This window comes from Polyodon spathula, chromosome 12 (assembly GCF_017654505.1).
Source record: "Polyodon spathula isolate WHYD16114869_AA chromosome 12, ASM1765450v1, whole genome shotgun sequence".
In the NCBI taxonomy this organism is placed as follows: Eukaryota; Metazoa; Chordata; class Actinopteri; order Acipenseriformes; family Polyodontidae; genus Polyodon; species Polyodon spathula.
The window spans coordinates 31,218,139-31,237,409 of NC_054545.1; the positions used below are offsets into that span (position 1 = coordinate 31,218,139).

Genomic DNA, 19,271 nt, shown 5'->3' on the forward strand with positions numbered 1-19,271 from the left:
AACAGGGAAGTAATTATAACAGGATGCAGGTGAAGCACAGTACTGAAATACCGGAATGCCCTAAACATCCTGAGCTAAGACAATTGAACACAAATGGGGTTATGGTGGGGTATTTGTTTTTCTTTATCAGCAAATGTGCTGAACGTGCTGATAAAACCGCAGTATGTCACCAAGACAGGATTCTGCATGTTATATTTATTATTATTATTATTATTATTATTATTATTATTATTATTATTATAACATTTAGGTCAAATACTTAACCGCTACTAGTATTCTATAAAATAGATATTCAAGAAATTATGTAATACATAATATACATAAATCGTAACAATATGATCTAGATATGATCTACAGTAAGTGTACTTTTTTCTGATTAACCAGCATAAACGGCAACCGAATGCAATCACCCGAACAGACATGGCCAGCACTTACCAGCTCTGCCAGTATTATAAACCAGCTTGAACCTTACCTGTTCAGCTGGCTGTCGGACACACAGATCAATTGCTGTCAATGATGTTTTTGTTTGTTATTGCCAGCCTGTTAACAATGTTGCTAGCAGGGCTGTCTCAACATTAATAGCATCTGCAGGTTGTAGGTGCGATGACATGATATTAACGCACACAAGTCGAACATAGTCACGCTCTGACCATACACGCAGGCTCAGGAACAACACGTGCATAATTAGTTTTCATCCATAACAAACAAAAAATCCAATAGTGCTATTTGTTGTATCACCAAAAGACATTTATAAAATGTTATGACAAATGTTTCGACTACAAGGCCTGTCAAGCAGTAAAAACAACTGTCGCCGCACGGGTCGCGAGCAAATACTTTTTACGGCCACAAGATGGAACACTTAATCCATCTCCACAGAGCATGTTTCAAAAACAAAAAACTACAACTTCCAGAATCTGAGCCCAGCTGTGCAAAATTAAAAACTACATTTTTCAGACTCCTTTTACGTCATCACTGTGCGTTCTGCGTTGATTTTTCCCACAGTGGCCGGAAGTGTTGTAGAACGCTACTGTTATAAAAGGTAAGAATGACAGAGCAGCTTTAATAAAAAATGAAGAACGTCCCAGAAGTACGTTGTCAAAATATTATACAATTCCCACATCGTGTTAAAACATTCCACAGTTGCAACCTAATTTTACACTCGTTTTGGTTTGATAAAGTGTCGCAGTAGTACCCTAACAGGGTGTACATATGCTTTCACTATATGAAACGGACATGTTTAGGTATCGCACAATATTAACAGTCTGTACGCTACCGGTATGTTTAGTGTTATTATTATTAGAATGGAGTGTGCATTTGCATGTTGGCAAATACCTATCTTAAGTGGAAAGTTAAGAAGAAAAAAAAAAAAACAACAATAAATAACACCGTGTAACAATTATTATTATTTTTTATTTTTTTTGTTCCTAGGTAGTAAGTGTTATTTCCTAATTGCTTATGCCTCAAAAGTATAGAAAATGGCTATTATTCCCCACAAACTTTGCTTTTGTGACCAGGACAGTGATATTTCAAAATATCACTATTTCCAATGGGAAAACGGGCAAATGTGTGTCTTTTCGTTCACATAAAGTCAGAAAAACTACATATGAATCCAAGTTAACATGTATTTATACTAAAGTAATACAAAAATGACTACAAAAGATTTAGAAGTGAGTAGTTTTTGTAGATTTACGATTATACTGTATTGTGTTAGATAGTGTAATCACTCGCCTTCAGGACAGCCCAAAATTCTGCTTCGTAAAACCAACAGATCAGTCGCACAGATAACAACAATGGTAAAGCAGTTGGAAAGTACAATAAAATCAGTAGCAAAAGATCAAATTCAAATAAGAGCAAATAAATTGAGAAACAGTAAATAATTACATGTAAGAGCGGGTTCGACTAAGAGCAGTTAACTTTTATATAGAAAAACAAAAATGCTTATACGAGTAAAGTCCAGTAAGTGCGATGCATGAATGGATGAGAATGATTTTAAATAAGAGAAATACAAAAAAAAAAATGAATACGGATACCTATAAGAATATTTATAATAAGAAGTAGTTATAATTAAGAGCAGTAGTACAATATGGCAAGGTATGGAGCAGTTCAGTGCAAGTACTGGTACAATTGGGTGCCATGTAGTCCAGTATAGAGAGTTGTGAGGTTTACAGATGTTGTCTGAACAGGTGTGTCTTGAGGAGGTGCTGGAAAGTGGTCGGGGTTGAGTCACTCTCAAATGTATTTTATGTTTGAAACTGTTTGAACAACTGCTTAATTCCTTGTGTATCGTAAAGGGTTCAGCAATGTTACGAATATCATTAAAATAAACAGTTGTTGGATGTAGATGTAGCAAACTACCCCAAAAATGTTTAAATCCTTTTCTTTTAAAAGGGTAATTCTGCAGTTTCTGCATTAGTTCTTTCAAAATTTCTGGAAAGTTGTAGATGCTTCAACCAGATTTGTACTTTGGCAGTTACTGAATAGAACAGCCTAACCTTCCATAACCAAAAGACTTGCACATCTCTTCCAGGGAGTGCAAATGGAACCTGACTTCAAGGAGTGCACTGGAGACGCAGAGCTGCTCCCAGAGACCCTGGACAATGTTTTAAAACTGTCTGAACACGAATCTGAGACACACAGCAGTCCTCTTGCAGACACCCTTCTGAACAGCAATGCAGGCGCCTGCAGTGACACCACACAGGACCCCGGGAGCAAGGCAGAGGATGACAACTTTTTTGACTGCGAGGAGACCCTGGAAAATGTGCCTCAGGAAGAAGAGGATGACTACGACCTTAAAGAGGATCACGTGTCTGAATTCAATGAGGAATATTTAAGAGAGTTAGAAAAGGATTTAACAGAAGAAGAAAAACAGGTATTTAAGTCTACTGTAAAATAAGTGCATGCTTTGGCTTGCATGTGTAGTGTTGATTGTATAATGCAGTTGTCAGAAAATTACAAAACTGATGAAATGCTACTCTATTCAGCATATCCTTTCACTGCATCTCCTACTGTGTAACACAAAAGTGGAGATAAGGGAATGGAAACAGATCTCCCATTGTGTACTGTAGCAGTTCCCCCCCCCCCCACCCCCCCCCCCACCCCCCCCCCCCCCCCCCACCCCCCAGGATTCCCCCCCCCCCCCCCCCCCCCCCCCCCCCCCCCATTACAGTGTCCGTCAGAATCGTTTCTTTACAAAATTGTTTAGCTTGGATACCTGACAGCAAATGGAATATTATGTGTTCCATTTTCTTGAGTCCAGTTAACAAGTAACTGAGATTGTTACAAACTCTCAGGATTTGTCATGGGAATACTCAAGATTTTTAAATTTAACCACCTGTTTTCTACCAATTTTAAACTTACTAGTTTAAAAATGATTCATATTTTAATACATTTCTTTTTTGTCTGCCAAAGTAAATCAAGATGCTCAGATACACGGAACACAAAACAATTTCAGTTGTACAGGTCTGATCTTAACACATTTACCTAATGGGTTATTTCCAATACTTCTGAGTTCAGACACGATACCGATCTCTTTAAACCCACTGTGGCTAACGTTGGGGAGGCACTGGAGATGCAGGCGGTTTTGCAGAATCGTGCTGTTGTTGTGGTGCTGCTCTACGATTTCATATTCCTTTTTCTTGTGAACTCACAATGAACCCACTCAAATTGTGGTGTTAAGTCTATTTTGTTAAGTGGCATCATTTTCTTTCACTTTGTAACAAATACTCTCTGCTAGGGAATACAGTGCTAACATACTTCTACTTTCAGGGATTGATAAGCCCCCCAATAAAAGACAATTGATAATCTTTTTTTTTTTTTTTTAATATATAAATTACATTCTTATTCGCCATTAACAAAAACACTGTGCTGTATATAAAACATCCAGGAAATTGAACATTCATTAGCAGTTTTTCAAGCTATGATCATAAAAAAAAAAAAAAAAAGACCTGTTAGAGGTGCTAGTTGGTTTTTCCCACAGCAATGTGTTTAGTATGGAGCGTGATTGTTCAGCAAACAGTGTGAAAGATTGAATTATATTATCTTCCTACAGTTTTATTTATGCGGCAAGTTATATTTTTAAAGGTGAGAAGCAACTTTCTGCGAACTTGTTGTTTTAAATAAGACAAACAATTTTTAATCTAATGCCAAATGGTTACTTGCTGTTTGTTGTTGTTTTTCTTTTGTTTTAGTTTTTTAACAGTGCAAGAAGATCAAGTTGGCTTACTTGGTGAATTTATTATTTTTTTGTTGACCAGTCAAATGGCAGACTTTTTCCTGATTTTGTTTTACAGAGCAGAAAAGACGAAAGCATGCAGTTGAAAGAAGGTGGAAACGAGCAGTTTAAGAAAGGAGGTGAGTCCAAAAAAAAAAAAAAAAAAAAACACCCTTGTCTGCAACAAAGTTATATAGTGTGTCACTTTTTTATTTGTTTCTTGGGAACTACTCTTCCAATTGTGAAAACTTGCAGGAAATCTTTAGGACCATGGTGGCAGAGTGATTATTGGCAGAGCTGCTGAAGCCAGCTGTATTTGATGAACCTATGAATTGATCCTGTGGCGTTTTATGAGGGCCTGTTCCACATGCTGTGGATGTAGGTCATGGTGTTCTACTTTTTCATAGTACTAATACCTGCCATGTGGTGGATATATTGGTAGCAGGGGATATGTCTGGTGCACTACCTCCATGCACTTTCTTTCATTTTTTGAAAGGTACTGCAGAATCAGAGTACATAAGACTGCAGTGGGGTGCATACTACAAAGTAACATGATGAGAGAATAATACAGCCTTCAGTATATGCTGAGGAAGATGCCATGAAAAACCAAGACTGAAGTCATTATCATATCAAAAGCTGATACTAATAATATAATAGTTACATTATCCATCATAGACTTCCTTGAGTTAGATTATTTCTCTAGAGAGTATGCAGGCAGGAAAAGGCTCTGTACAATTGTTATTTTTATTCCAGAGGTTTTTATTATAATTTGCTAAAGTGCTTTTAGTCTTTTAGCTAGAATTCTTCTGATGAATTTATTGGAGTTAATAACCACTTAATCCCCATCCATTTAGAGTACAGATCAATAGTACAGAGTGTTGCACCTCCTTTTATTTGTGTGCTGTTAGTTTTGGCTAATTTCACTATTCATTTAATTAGCAAAATAGGCCACATAAAAAGAGATGTGGCAGGTAGGATGTAAAAGGGACCAGTGATGCATCTCAGACAGATGATTCTTAAATGACAATGGCAAATATTAACCTATGGTTTCACAGACTCTGATTAATCCTAATCTTGGACTACCTAATGTTCATTTGGGTAAGGTAGTCCAAGATTAGTGCCAATCAGGGTTTGTGAAACCACCCCTATAGGTTTAAAAATCGTTGCTGTGTTTTTCTTCCAGAGTATGCGGAAGCAGAGGACTCCTACGCTAAGGCTCTCACAATCTGCCCCTTTAGTTATGAAAAGGAGAGGTCCGTTCTGTATTCCAACAGGGCAGCTGCTAGAATGAAAATGGTAAGTTTCAAGTTTACATTTTTGTAGCAGTAGTCATGAATGGATGAAGCCACGCAGCGTTTCTGCTATTTCAGTAGGCAAAATCAAAACCAAAAAGCACAGCGTGCCAAAGTCTTTAGCAGTGTCGTAATCTGAAAAGGATCCTGAAAACACGATGGTTCTGTGTGCGTAACGCAAAAACAATTCCTGAGTAAAACCATAACAATCTGTGGACTTTGTATGTCAAAGGTTATGTCTTTCCTGCTCACTCATTGTTTTTACTGTACCCCTGCAGAGCAGAGCTAACAAACCAGTTCTAGGTAGCAGTCTGTTAAACCGAATCTAATTCTAGGGAAGAAATGCAGTTGAAAGCAAGTCAGAAGTTTAACATGTAATCATTTAGACTACGTGAGCTGATGATTGCTGAAAATACTATTCCCTTCGGTCCTGAAGTACCGATTTGTGAAACAGTTGGAAAGAAAGAAAGGTGAAATATTTTACCCCTCTGTTCCTGAACAGGTTAATCGGTTTAGGTCAGTATGTTATGTTGTCAATGTCTGTCCCTTGGTTTCTCTTGTATTCTGGTCAGCCAGGAACTCAGGTATACATAATATAATCTGCTGTGCTGCAGTCACCTTTCAACTCTTGTATACAGCAAACCCAGTAAGTGAATGCAACTTACTGTATGGGTTCTTGCCTTAACAGTCATTGTGACTGTGGCTTGTGCTCCTCTCCTCTATGAATGTAAATTGAGAATGTAGAGAATTTAGGGGTTAAGTTGTTTTTTTGGTGCAAAAAAAATTCCCCAAATGTGCGTATAATTGCATACATTTGTCCTTTTCAGGATAAAAAGGAAGAAGCCATATCTGACTGCACGAAAGGTAAAGAAGTAATTAGTTGTTTATGAAAAAAGTTTTGAAAGGAATGTCATTTTCTTTTGTCTTTGTTATGATCTAAGTGTATTGTTTTTGCCGCGTTGGATTGAGAATCTTTATTTGTGTAATTTGAATGTGAAGGACTTGCCAATATAAGTGCATACGTTTGAATCTGTTGTGAATTTATTCAAACTGGAATCCAAGGAGTTAGCAGTGTTCTGTACTGGCCGGTGATACACGAAACAGATTGAAACACAGCTATAATCACTTTCCTGTTTTCCAGCCATAGAACTGAACCCAAATTACATCCGAGCTATACTCCGGAGAGCAGAACTGCACGAGAAAACAGAAAAACTAGATGAAGCCCTGGATGATTACAAAACCATTGTAGAAAAGGATCCATCAGTGACACAAGCACAAGAAGCCTGTATGGTAAGACTTCCAAAGTGATTTTGTGAGCCCTGCAATCCAGAATCGGGTTCGATTTCTTTAGATACATTTGTCTAAATCAGAGAAGTGCGGGTGGGCCGATTTACTTGGCCCATCTGCGGAACACAAATAAAATAATTATTCTTAACAAGATTTCGAAAGGTTTTCCAAACGCTGGATTCTATTATTTCAAACTCTGTAAACATGACATGCAGCATTCCAGTTCGGTCATCCTTACCCATATAAATATTTCAAGATTGATAGGCGACGCACATTTATAAATACATTATAAATGATTACACTTTTACTGATAATGTACAGAGTTTGTATTCTTTAAATTCTATTGATGCCTTAGTGGCTCATATACAAGACCCTATCCGGTACCCCAGTCTCTGTCATTCATTTCACTTCATGAGAATATTCCTTGTGGGTCCCACCTCACCGGTAGAAACAAAAATAGCTCAAACATAAACATAGTACAACTTGCTAGACACATCAAGATAAAAATAGAAAAAGCACTGGAGAGAACAGAAGAGGAGTTAAGTGAAGATACACAGATTTATCAGCGTATCATGCATTAAGGCTATTATCTTCACTGCAAGTGAAGCTTCATTTGGATTTATATTTAAATGTCAGACAGATCTATTGTGATTTTGTTATAATGCTGCCTAATGAAAGCGACAGTAATACAACTTTTTATTGTCTCATTCATATCTCTACTAAATGTAATATAGTCCATTTAATTTAGAGTGAGCTATTTTTATCATGTTTTAGAGGAACTTGTCTGTGACACAGAATATAAGTTTCAGTGCCAAATATTTTTTTTAGAGACAAGCAACTAAAATGGAACAGCCTACTTATTCTCAAAGTGCTTTTGTTTCAACAAGTTGTTTACAGTTTTCAAAACGTCTTGGGTAAGTGAAGAAAACAATCTAGATGTGTAATAGTCATTTGAACAACATTGGAAGCTTACTTGTGCAGTGTCATCAATCCATTAACACATACATTGTTTTAATGGCTTTGCAGTATGTATTTGAGTCATGTACCAAAAGTAAATTGAAGAAGATGGCCCACGTGCACTGGGTACTCCGCTTCAGTCTCATATGGAAATAAAGAGCTCCGTTCCAGCCAAAGATGCTCAGTAATTGCATTTTTTCTCTGTTGCTTCTAGGCACTGTAATTCTCTGCAGTGTATGCTCACTCTTGTGTGCTTGCGGTTTGTAGATTCAAAAAGAGAACCTTGCAGTATTCCCCTCCTCGATTTTGGAGATAACCCTGTTAATATTTATTACCAGAACACACTAATCGGAAGGATTCTTTATGGGTCCATTTACGATGCAGTTGATTTACAAGATTGTTGAGACAGTTTTTTCTAATAAACACTTTGTCACGTAAGAAGGCATCCTGGCCTTTATTCACCTGCTTACTGCAGGGTGCAGCTTTCCACGTTGGTTAGCAATGTAAAAAAAGTCTTTATGTTATCAAACACAGAAACAATTTGGAGGAATTCAGAGCCTTTGGTTCCTAATTGATCGTTTTTGTTGTACTTTCTCAAAAACTCAAATTGGCCGTGTTGTCCCAGAAGAGTTAAAAAGAAAATGCATGTTCTATTTTAAAAGCCAGGCCCAAATTACAGTTACATGCACAGCTGTTCTCAGGCTTCAGCATTTAAAAACCTGCACAGTAGAGAGACAGCAACCCCTCTCTGTGTGTTGCATAACACGCCAGAATGCATGTGCGCTGGAGTAGTCGCTAAAGCACTTCACGAAAGATGTGGTGTTATTCAAACCCTGTACTTTGCAATAAGGGCTAGTTAATATTAGTAAACATGGAATAGTGGGTTCTTCTATTTTAATTCTATATGTCGGACACCATAAGACCTACTCAATCATTGACCTCTTTCCACAGAGTTTGTATTTTTCCTGTAAAGCACTTTCAGGTGGCATTGATGTGAAAGGCACAATGTAGAATTGTTGCACTATTCAGATTATTGTATTAATGTTAGTATTTGTTAGAATTAAACAGATGCAGTATGTTCATGTTTTATTTTATTCTGAATACAGCAAAAATGATGGTACATGTACTGTTGTGTACTGCACAGTTACTGTGGTACTGTAGCTTTCATTAGAAGACTGATGCGCACTGTGATGTTGCTATTCACTGCTTGAGTTAAGTTGCATTTTCGGATGATCTTCAAATCAGGTTTGGGTTAAGTTAATTTTCTGAATCGCGATGGGTCATTCGTAAGACAACCCCACCCTGAACCCGATGTGGTCGACCCGATCTTGATGGGGTGTATTTCGGGTTGGTGTCCTAACAAACACACACACATATATATATATATATATCAATATATATATATATATATATATATATTAATTATTTCGTTCGGATATAAGACCACATAAATTTATGTACTTAACCCGATCTACATGGACCGACAACGTAGAGGATCGAACCTATTGACACATCATACATTCACACCTAGTATAGGTAATATAAGTACCCAAAGAAATCCAATGTAAAATTCCTGTAACAAAGACTTTAAACAGGAACGTAAATTAGTTATCATATTATAATAATATATAATAATAATAATAATAATAATAAATAATAATAATAATAATAATAATAATAATAATAATAATAATAATAATAATAAAAAAAGCACATTGTTACTCTGACTCGTCACTCATATGTTCTGTAAACACAGGTCAAGTCATCCTGACTGGGAGAACGGATACATGAATATAATCAGATATATATAATATAGAATATAATTTCTAAAGATTTGGGTTTGCAGGCTTTCACAAGCAGCATGAAAAACTACTCACTTCTAAATCTTTTGTAGTCATTTTTGTATTACTTTAGTATAAATACATGTTAATTTGGATTCATATTTGTTTTTTTCTGACTTTATGTGAACGAAAAGACACAAAAGCTCCCGTTTTCTCAATTGGAAATAGTGATATTTCAAAATATCACTGTCCTGGTCACAAAAGCAAAGTTTGTGGGGAATAATAGCCATTTTCTATACTTTTGAGGAAATTAGGAAATAACACTTACTACCCAGGAACAAAAATTGTGTTACATAGTGTAATTAGCTAAAATCATTTGCATTGTAAAATCGGTTTTGATGTCTTAATTTGTGATACCCATGTTGTATTTACTTTTTTTTTAATGCAAGTGTAATTCATAATGAATTTACTTTAAAGTGTATTTTCCCAAAGAGGGAAGTAACAAGCATTGTAACTATTGTGACCAACTTATTGATTGTCAATCCAAATTGGAATCCTTAAGGAAGATTTTTAGCGCTATGTACTGTGCAGCATAGATGATCTGTTGTGACTGAGCACTCTTCTTTTCCTTTACAGCGGTTGCCAAAGCAGATCGAGGAGAGGAATGAGAAGCTAAAGGTGGAAATGATGAGTGAGTATTCCCTGTAATGCTGCAGATGCAGAGTCTACCATTAAAACTACTTATGAGTTAGAGGCAGTAAATGCTGTAGGAATACCTGTACACATTTTAGCATGGTCCGAGTACAGCACCCTTGAGAAGGAGTGTAAAGTGCTTGGGGGGGGGGGGGGTTGTAGAGATAAAGCCCCTTACTGCTGAGCTGATAGAGATTGAGACAATAGAATCAGAGTGTGTTAGAATTATATTTAGAACTGCAAGGTCTCAAGTTTTTACTGTGAATTCTGGGTAGGAAAAGAAAGCCTCTTCATGAATCTATCTTTGATTAGGCATTCACCATATGGTTCTGAGAGTCATGTTAGTAGATTATTAATGAGTCCCTGGTCTAGTATAGAATAATACATGGTCTAAATACTCAAGCAGTTTTATTAGAAGTTCATCTGGTGCTATAAACCAGTTAAGTGTGTCATATAAACAGTTCATTTTCCATTTCAATTCCTGTTCTGGCCATATGAAGGTCACAGGACCTCCTTGTACTCGGACTGTAACACAACTAGAACCAAATTCTTTCACTCCATTGGGTTTACCTTGGCAAACAACTAAAAATATGATAATACTCCCACTGCACTAGCGTGGATCTTGTGTTTGATGATGCAGTTCCCTTTTAGCATTAAATTAAATCTAAGACATTGTAAATGAGCAAAACCTTATTGTCAAACAAAAGTTTGTCTTGGATACAATCAAACCAGCTTTTAACATAATAACACAGACTTGTATGTAACATCGTTCAGTGACAGCTATCTGTTTCTAATGCATGCTTGTATGATGTTGGTCATAAGTGCCCTAATTATGCTTTACTCCTTTGAGCAGCCGCCAGAATTATTTCAAAGCCACCAGAATCTTGATTCATTTGGGAGCTGTGTTTACACTGTTTATGAATGTGTTATTATCATCTAAGGTTTGTCAGGGAATTGTTACAGCCTGATCCCGCCTGTCTCACAGTAACCTCATAGTGTTATGTATAGGATTTATCACAGCTTCACAGTGATTAGTGTGCTTTCAAATCGTACATTGCACCACATATTTTAAGGACCAACAGAGTTGACATCTGTGCAGTTTAACACAGATTGCCATTCATTCTTTAAGGCACTGTGTTGCATAAAAAACCTTAAGTATGAAGTTCATCATATTTCTCTTATCTAGGGTATTGGCTTCTATGTTGTTTTCTGAAACATTCATGAACTCAAGAAACACTGAAGAAATCTAAAGGAAAATTTAACTTTAGGTGTTTTATGCAGCAAGCCACAGTGAAAGAGAGCAAGTCTTCCGCATCACATGAACATATTAATAAAGAATTCTTCTTTTAGCACTCTTATACTTTTTTTTTTTATCAACATAGTGCTTAATGAATATGATTCTCTTCTGTAAGTCTATAGATTACAGCTTTGTGATATTTATTTTAGGGTTAGAAGCATGTGACAAAATTGAACATGGCATGATGTTTAGCGCTGCTGCTTCACAGCGCCAGGGTCCTGGGTTCGATTCCAGCCTAGCAGTCTGTCTGTGTGAAGTTTGCATGTTCTCCCCTTGTCTGCGTGGGTTTTCTTTGGGTACTCCGGTTTCCTCCCACAATCCAAAGACATGCAGTTCAGGTTGATTGGTCATTCTAAATTGCCCTCTGTTTGTGTGTGTGTGGTGCCCTGCAATGGACTGTCGTCCCATCCAGGGTGTAGTCCTGCCTTGCGCCGTGTGTCTTCCGGGTTAGGCTCCAGCTCACGGCGACCCTGTAAAGGATTAAGCGGTTAATGATAACGGATGGATGGATATATGTATATTAGGACTGTCAATTAATCACAGTTAACTTCTGTGATTAACGTGTAATTTTTTGGGGAGATTCATTTTGCACTCCTGTCTTGTCCCTCTTAGCATACCGTAATTCTTTTCCTGTGGCACTATTTTAGTTCATGCCAGGATTGAATGAGTGTAGTCATTGTCTGAATATAAAATTTGTCAGGGAACCGCATTATGTAGCAAAGCACTTAATCTTTCTGACGGTTCATTGGATAGAAAGAGGGCTACTTGTATCTACTGTCAAAGTGAGTTCCAGTATCACAGAAGTACATCTAGTCTGCTGTACCACCTGCGTGCTGCTAAACGTGCTTTCACTTCTCAAAATACACCTTTTAAATAGTTTTTGTGCTACAGACAACAACAATGCAACGACGAGTCCTTTTAAAAAATCAGGATTGCTGCAAACCCATGAATCATGCTAAGTATGAAACTATAACCGGTGCTGTTGGATAGCTACCCACTGCAGACCCGTTAAAATTGTAGCTTTGTTTTATTTCAATAACCACTTATTTTTAAACTATATTATTTACAATTCTGGAAGGTAATAGTCAGTGAATGTTTTGTTTTATTTAAGCAATTTCAAGTTAAAAGAACATTTTAAATTATTATTATTATTATTATTATTATTATTATTATTATTATTATTATTATTATTATTTTAAACGGTAATGAAAAACATCAGTTTATGAGTAAAGGAAACCGTAAAGGAAACTGATCATTGTAAATGAAGTAAGGTGAATAATAAGCTGGTGTCATTGTGATTTAGCAGTTGGTTCAAACAATTTAACATGCTGGATTGTAAATAAATATAAAATTATAAAGAGAATCGCTTTTTTAATTGTTTGACAGCCTTAATATAATACATGTATTTTAATATATGGAGTAATGCATAAACCTTAGTGTACATTTATCATATGTCTCTATTTCCCATTTATAAATTATCCTGAATAGTACAGGTTGACGCAACCGGTTAACTATAATTGTAAAGGCGGTTTGGCTGCTTAGCAACATTTCCTATTGATTCCACTGCAGTCTTGACGCAGAAAAGCTAATAAAAGCTTTGAGAATAAAGGAACTAATTTGTTAGCAGGAATGTAACTTTTAGTCATGTTGGCATTTTCAGTGATTGAGAATTCTCTCTTGGCTTTTGTTTTGTTTTATAATAAGTAAGAATGAGATTGTAACTGGCGGTCTACAATATAATAACATAAACTTCATGTGCTCCCAATAAACATTTATGAAATGTCAAAGTGACACAAACATTTGTGGTTTGGTTTAATGTGTATAAGCAGTAATACACAAAAAAAGTGTCCAGTAATAGCATTAATACCCAGCAAGCATGACCTGCTAATTAATTGACCTTGTCTTATGTGAAGTGCCCTAGACCTCAGTTTGGAAACTCACTGTAGTCAGTTACTTTGTCTAAATTTGAATGAAATCTTCTGTGCCATGTTGCAGAGCTTTACATGTCTGTATTGTATAGTAAAGCTATCTGTTTTGTGTTATTTATTTAATGTTGTATTTTGATTTTTTCCCCACAGGCAAGCTTAAGGATCTCGGCAACATGTTTCTTCGTCCTTTTGGACTGTCAACAGAAAACTTCCAGGTCAACCAAGATCCCTCTAGTGGCTCCTACTCTGTTAATTTTGTTCAAAATCCGAACAACAACAGATAACACTGTCCTGTTAAAAAGCTGCTGGCCCCCTCGCTTCTGCTGATATTACAAATGCAGCTAATCTGATGGGGATGTCAGTTTCAGCAACTCCCCAAGCTAATGTCTTCTAGGAATTTGGAAAAAGAAGTTCCTAAAGTCAGCACTGGATTCATAAAGATCAGCTGAGAAGAGGTTGAGGTTGCCTATAACCCATGATACCTTTAATGAGCCTCACAGCCAGAGCTTAATTTAAAGATAAATTATTAAGACATACAGCTGTGGTATTTAACAGCAGCAACATGTTTTGTGTCGCAGTATTTGTACATAATTTGACTGCATAGTACATTTGTTAGACATCAAAAAGCCAATCATAGTGTTTTTTGTGTAGGTGAAATAAAAATGTTTTGGCTTTTTTTTGTTTGTTTTATTAAACTGCAGTGGGCTGTTCTAGAATGGCACGTTGTCTTGCCTATGTTTTAGAATCATGGTTTCAGAATATTTCACTGTAATGTGAGAGAGAGAATTATGTCTACGAAGGAATAATAAATACAAGCTAGTCATATTTTGGAAAGGGCGTTGGATGTTGGTTTTCTGCAGTTTGGATAACGCTTTATGTGCTAAAGGTTATCTGCAGGTCATTCAGCATTCTTATTTGCTTAGCTTGCTTGAGTTTACCCCTAAGTATTCATGTATAGGGCTATACCAAAGTAGTTATGGTGTCTTGCTAGTTTTACAGTGGTGTATAATCTTGGCCCTTATATTCCAAATGTAATAAGCCCAAATAACTGTTATTTCTTTATTGACATACCTTTTAGGATGAGAGATTACAGTACAAAGCAGAGAACCAGTTGCTTTTGTCTGCTATAGCATATGGGATATGGTTCCCTAGTTTGCCACTAGTGTGAAATGCATTATCCTTGCTTTCCAAAATGGCATCTTGCTCATCTCTGTAGGGGTTGTTGCTCTACTGTATGATGTGATGTAAAGAAAGATGTTTGTTTTTAAAGATGAGCCTTAGTGCGGTAAAGTATATTAAACTTGGACTAGATTTGAACTTGAGTTATAACAGTTTACTATTATGTGGTGTCTTTTTATGTGTTGGTTTTCTATTTACTTTTTATTTTTACTAAAAGTGTATGAGAAACACATATTTTGAAGCTGCCTTTATAGATTGATATGATTACATTTTCTGGCAATCTTAGTTTTTATATAATGTCTTACCAATGTGGCATATAAGCTGCACATTACGGATAATAAAAAAAAAGAACATTGTATATTCCAAAGAGCATTTTCTTCTCTACCATCATTGTTAAACATGGTTTGGTTTCTGGCATTAGCTGTGAATGGGCCCCTCTCACAAAATAACCTTGAAATACAGCATGGCAAAGTAAGTACCTTCCTATCTACTGTGACAGGGCAAAGCAAGCACCTTGTATAGTTCATCCTTCAGACTTATTTGGGTCATTTCAGTTTTTGCCATGAGCTTAATTAATCAAAAAATATAAGTAACAAGCTCAGGTTAGTTCAGTTACTTTCACAGTGAATTGACAGGATGTGCAATGGGTGTTGAATTGTTACCAATGCAGAATCCGACATACTTTTCACTGCCCAGAAGACACTCCTCCAGTGAAGTTCTTTCCGCAGATCAGGCAGTAGGGACTACATACTTGTACATGGTTGTGATCTGGGTGTTTGCAGAGCAGGCAGTAGGGACTACAGTACTTGTGCATGGTTGTGAACTGGGTGTTTGCACAGCAGTCAGTAGGGACTACAGTGCTTGTGCATGGTTGTGAACTGGGTGTTTGCAGGAATTCTTGGTGTAATGTCATTGCCTGGCTCATAAGGTGTCAGGGCCGATCAGCTGTAGCAGCTGCTGATGTTCACAATGCCTCCTCAGAGATGAACGTCAGAGACTCTGACAGTGATGTGGAGAAGTGGTGCTGCTGCCAGCCTATTTGTGATGCAATTCCATTACTTTTTACCACACCTCATCAACAAACATCATGACATGCTACCCCATGTCCAATAACGCTTTAGGCTGTTCTGCTGTCAATAAACAACATGGCAGGGTTCAGAACACATATTCAAAGCATGAGGCTAAACTATTTTTACATTATCAACTTCATTCTGTCTTTTGGTTAATAAACTGCTCTATTTTGTCATGTTTTATGCCTCAATTATATGATCTTGTGGGGGACTTTGTTTTATTTATGGAGCCACTATCCTTATAGCAGCCTCTAAGAAGTGCCAAATACATCATTTTTTTTCTGTAAGGAAAGGTGTGTGTGAGTGAGATACCTTTGAAATGTTACAGAGTGGTCACTATCTGAAGAGAATCCAATTTCCTTTTCAGTAGGGAATAAACCTGGTTCCTTATGTAGTAGTGGGCTTAGTGATGAAGTATTATTGGAAACATAAGATAATTAACGTAAATATTAGTATTGAAACACAGGATATTGTCACCACCCCCCAGTAAACAATCTGTGATTAATTTTTATTTGAATTGTTACACAACATTCATAAAACATTCAGTTTGAAGCAAACTTTAAAGCTGAATCACAATTCATGTTTCCATTTTTGTTTTTTTAACTTCACAAAATAAGAAGGGTAATATAAGGGGGGGGGGGGTTAAATCTTAATGTGCAGACACAAACTCAAAAGTAAACCGCAGCTTAAATATTAAGCAACTAAAGCCCAAAAACGTGAAAAGCAATACAGTACTGTAAATTCTACATTATAAAATATCCCTGACACAAACTTTTTTACATTTTACAACTTGAAATTTTACAGACAAAAAAAAAAGGCAAAGGTACTGGTTAAACAAGCACGGCGTTATTTTAACAGTGAACGCCCAAACAGTTGCCAAAATAAGTTAACACACAGCAGGTATTAGGCTGTGGATCACAAACAATAACTATGAAAATAGCTGTGGCATATCTAACCTTTTTTTAGGTGACCACTCCATTCATTTCAATTGTATATTTAGCATCCATTTTTCATACTAATGAAAGGTTGAGACAGAAGATGCAAACAATGTATAATTCAAAGCAGAGATAGTAGCCGAATGTTTTGAAATTACTCCAGGCACCCTACAAAATTTCCTTGTTAAAACGGTATAAGGAAATCAATGTGTCAACAGCATAGCTGTGCTAAATCTCTATGACACACTACAGATATCCTATGGTGTCCGATAACTCATTCTGTACTTTTAAAAGCATTTCCCTCACTAGAAAATGCAGTATCTCTTTTACAGTAAATGGCTGACCATTTTCCATGGTTAAAAGTTGTATTTACTGTACAGGTTACAGAATCCATTCACAGTTGCCTACCACACACTCTATTGGCAGTTTCTTCAGGGCTTCAATAGCTTATACTTGGAACCTCCACTGACGTTTTTCTCCCCACACGTTCAATTTTAATAAATACACGCACACTTACAAAGTTGCCAAAGACTTCATAATGTTTCTTTTAAGCCAAATACTGCAGAGTAAAAATGTGTTCACCCCATATCAATGTAAGTGATATCCAAGCCCCAGTATTATGTGTAATGTTATATCAGACCATTGGTGCTACACACTGCTGAATGTTTGGTCACTTGGGTAACCAGTGGAATGGGTTACACACAAGGTTTTAGACTTCAAAGTGTTGCCTCTGAACTTTAAAACATATAGTCTGGTCCTAGAGTTGGTGTGATCTCAGACCCTTCACCTCCAATCTCTAACATAAGGTATATATGTTGACTATCCAATGCAGTTCTCTGTCTTAAAAGAAGTGGCCTCCAAATTTGCTTGGTAAAAAAGATTATACAAAAGCGGTTAAAACCTTTTATGTTAGAATGACATAAAACAAATAAATCCAGCCTTCTGTACAACAGCCAGTCTAAACACAGACTTTCTTCATACACACACCCTCCCTCCAAAAAAATAAAGGTTAACAGTACATTAACAAGGAAGCATTAAAACCTGAGTAACCATTGTCACAATTGCCATTTGCACAACTCAAAGCACATCGTTACATTTGCACAACTCATAAAGCACACTGACTAAAAGCATGTTTCAATTCTGTATCATTTAGATTTAGGGGATCGGACAAAAGTCCCGATAATTGATTACAAAATTCTTGTGATCCTTAATTCAGTTTTTATAAAATTAAACACTATGAAACAATCAGAAAAGAGATACTGCATTGCCATCATAATTAACGATTTTGAACTGTGGGGTAGTTCTAATGCAGTCATGGATTGGCATCACCCTGTCTCTGCACAAAAGTATTTGTTCAGACTGCTGCCTAAAATAGGGCTCAAAATTGCACTTTTGCAGAAACCATTAATTTAACACTATGTTGCAGTCTAAACTAACCCAAAATGGTTACAATTAGTTAAAACCCAGCTTAATCATGTGCAGGTTATTTTGATTCATATAGCTGAAGCATCTAGCAAGCTGGACAAAAGCATTAATCAATAATGTACTGATGAAGCACATGCAATATGATATAATTTAAGCACATATTAAAACATTCACAGATGGAAATACAATCAGTCAACCCTTAAACATACCAAGCACTGACTAAGCTTATTGAAGGAGTTAGCGGTTACCAAATCCTGACAATATTTATAAAATGTGTAATGCAAAGAAAACAGTGCAACATAGGATTAAAATCCAACTCTCACCACCATGAAATAATTAAATCAGCTGTATCCTACCACTTAACACAGGAGTACAGTTTAATTTAGTCTGTGTTTATATGGCAGAATAATGTGTGTTAGATTAATTTACCCAGTTAGAAAGCCACTACTGTCACGATTGCGCTCAAATGAATTACATCTCCAAATACATAAACTCAAATAAAGCAAATAAACATGTTATGGCCATGATAGTACTCATGAAAACAAACATGGAAGCCACAATGATGTTCTGTACTTCACACTTCCTTGACTGTACGAAGTAACAAGTCTGATTCATAAAACAGCAACTGAACGCTAACTGTTTGAACAAAGTTAATGGCAGTTAAAGTCTGACAAGTAACTTGAAAGAGCATTATGACACTAGTATGGCTTTGTTAGACTCAGAAAAACCTATTTGAATTAATAACACGTTTAGTGCTGGACAAACTTAGAGACATTAGGTCATCTACATCTTAATGAATTACCTGTTAATATCCTGTTATGTGTGTTCTGTACGATTCTCTACAGTTGTTTTGCTGAGATCATTACGGCATTTGCCATGCTTACTAACTATTCCTGCTAAAATTGCCTCTGAAAGCATTCCTCAATGCTCACTGAAAGGAAGTCAGGTGGGGAAGCATATTAGCGTTGCACTGTGTGCAAAGCCCATAGGAGAAGCACTGCGCATGCAGCCTGTGCAACGCTAACATCCTTTCTCACCTCACTTGCTCAGCTTTGATGTATTTTTTTCAGAAGCAAGTTTTGCTGGAATAATTAGCAAGCACGAGAAACATGAGAATCCCACAGAGCACACAACAGGTAAGAAATATCAAGAACGTGGAAATGACATACGAGTATCCCTTTAACATGTCAAAGCACGTAACAAGTTTGAAATTCATT

At 36.5% G+C, this 19,271-nt stretch overlaps 1 protein-coding gene across 1 annotated transcript; it reads left to right on the forward strand.

Moving 5' to 3' along the window:
- The first annotated feature begins 974 nt into the window (after positions 1-974).
- LOC121323894 (tetratricopeptide repeat protein 1-like) lies at positions 975-19,189 on the forward strand. Its single transcript, XM_041265215.1, has 8 exons — positions 975-1,039; positions 2,528-2,869; positions 4,290-4,350; positions 5,394-5,506; positions 6,330-6,366; positions 6,644-6,792; positions 10,164-10,218; positions 13,596-19,189. Exons 2-8 carry the CDS (start codon positions 2,537-2,539, stop codon positions 13,727-13,729), a joined length of 882 nt encoding a protein of 293 aa, XP_041121149.1. The 5' UTR covers positions 975-1,039; positions 2,528-2,536; the 3' UTR covers positions 13,730-19,189.
- The last annotated feature ends 82 nt before the right edge of the window (positions 19,190-19,271 follow it).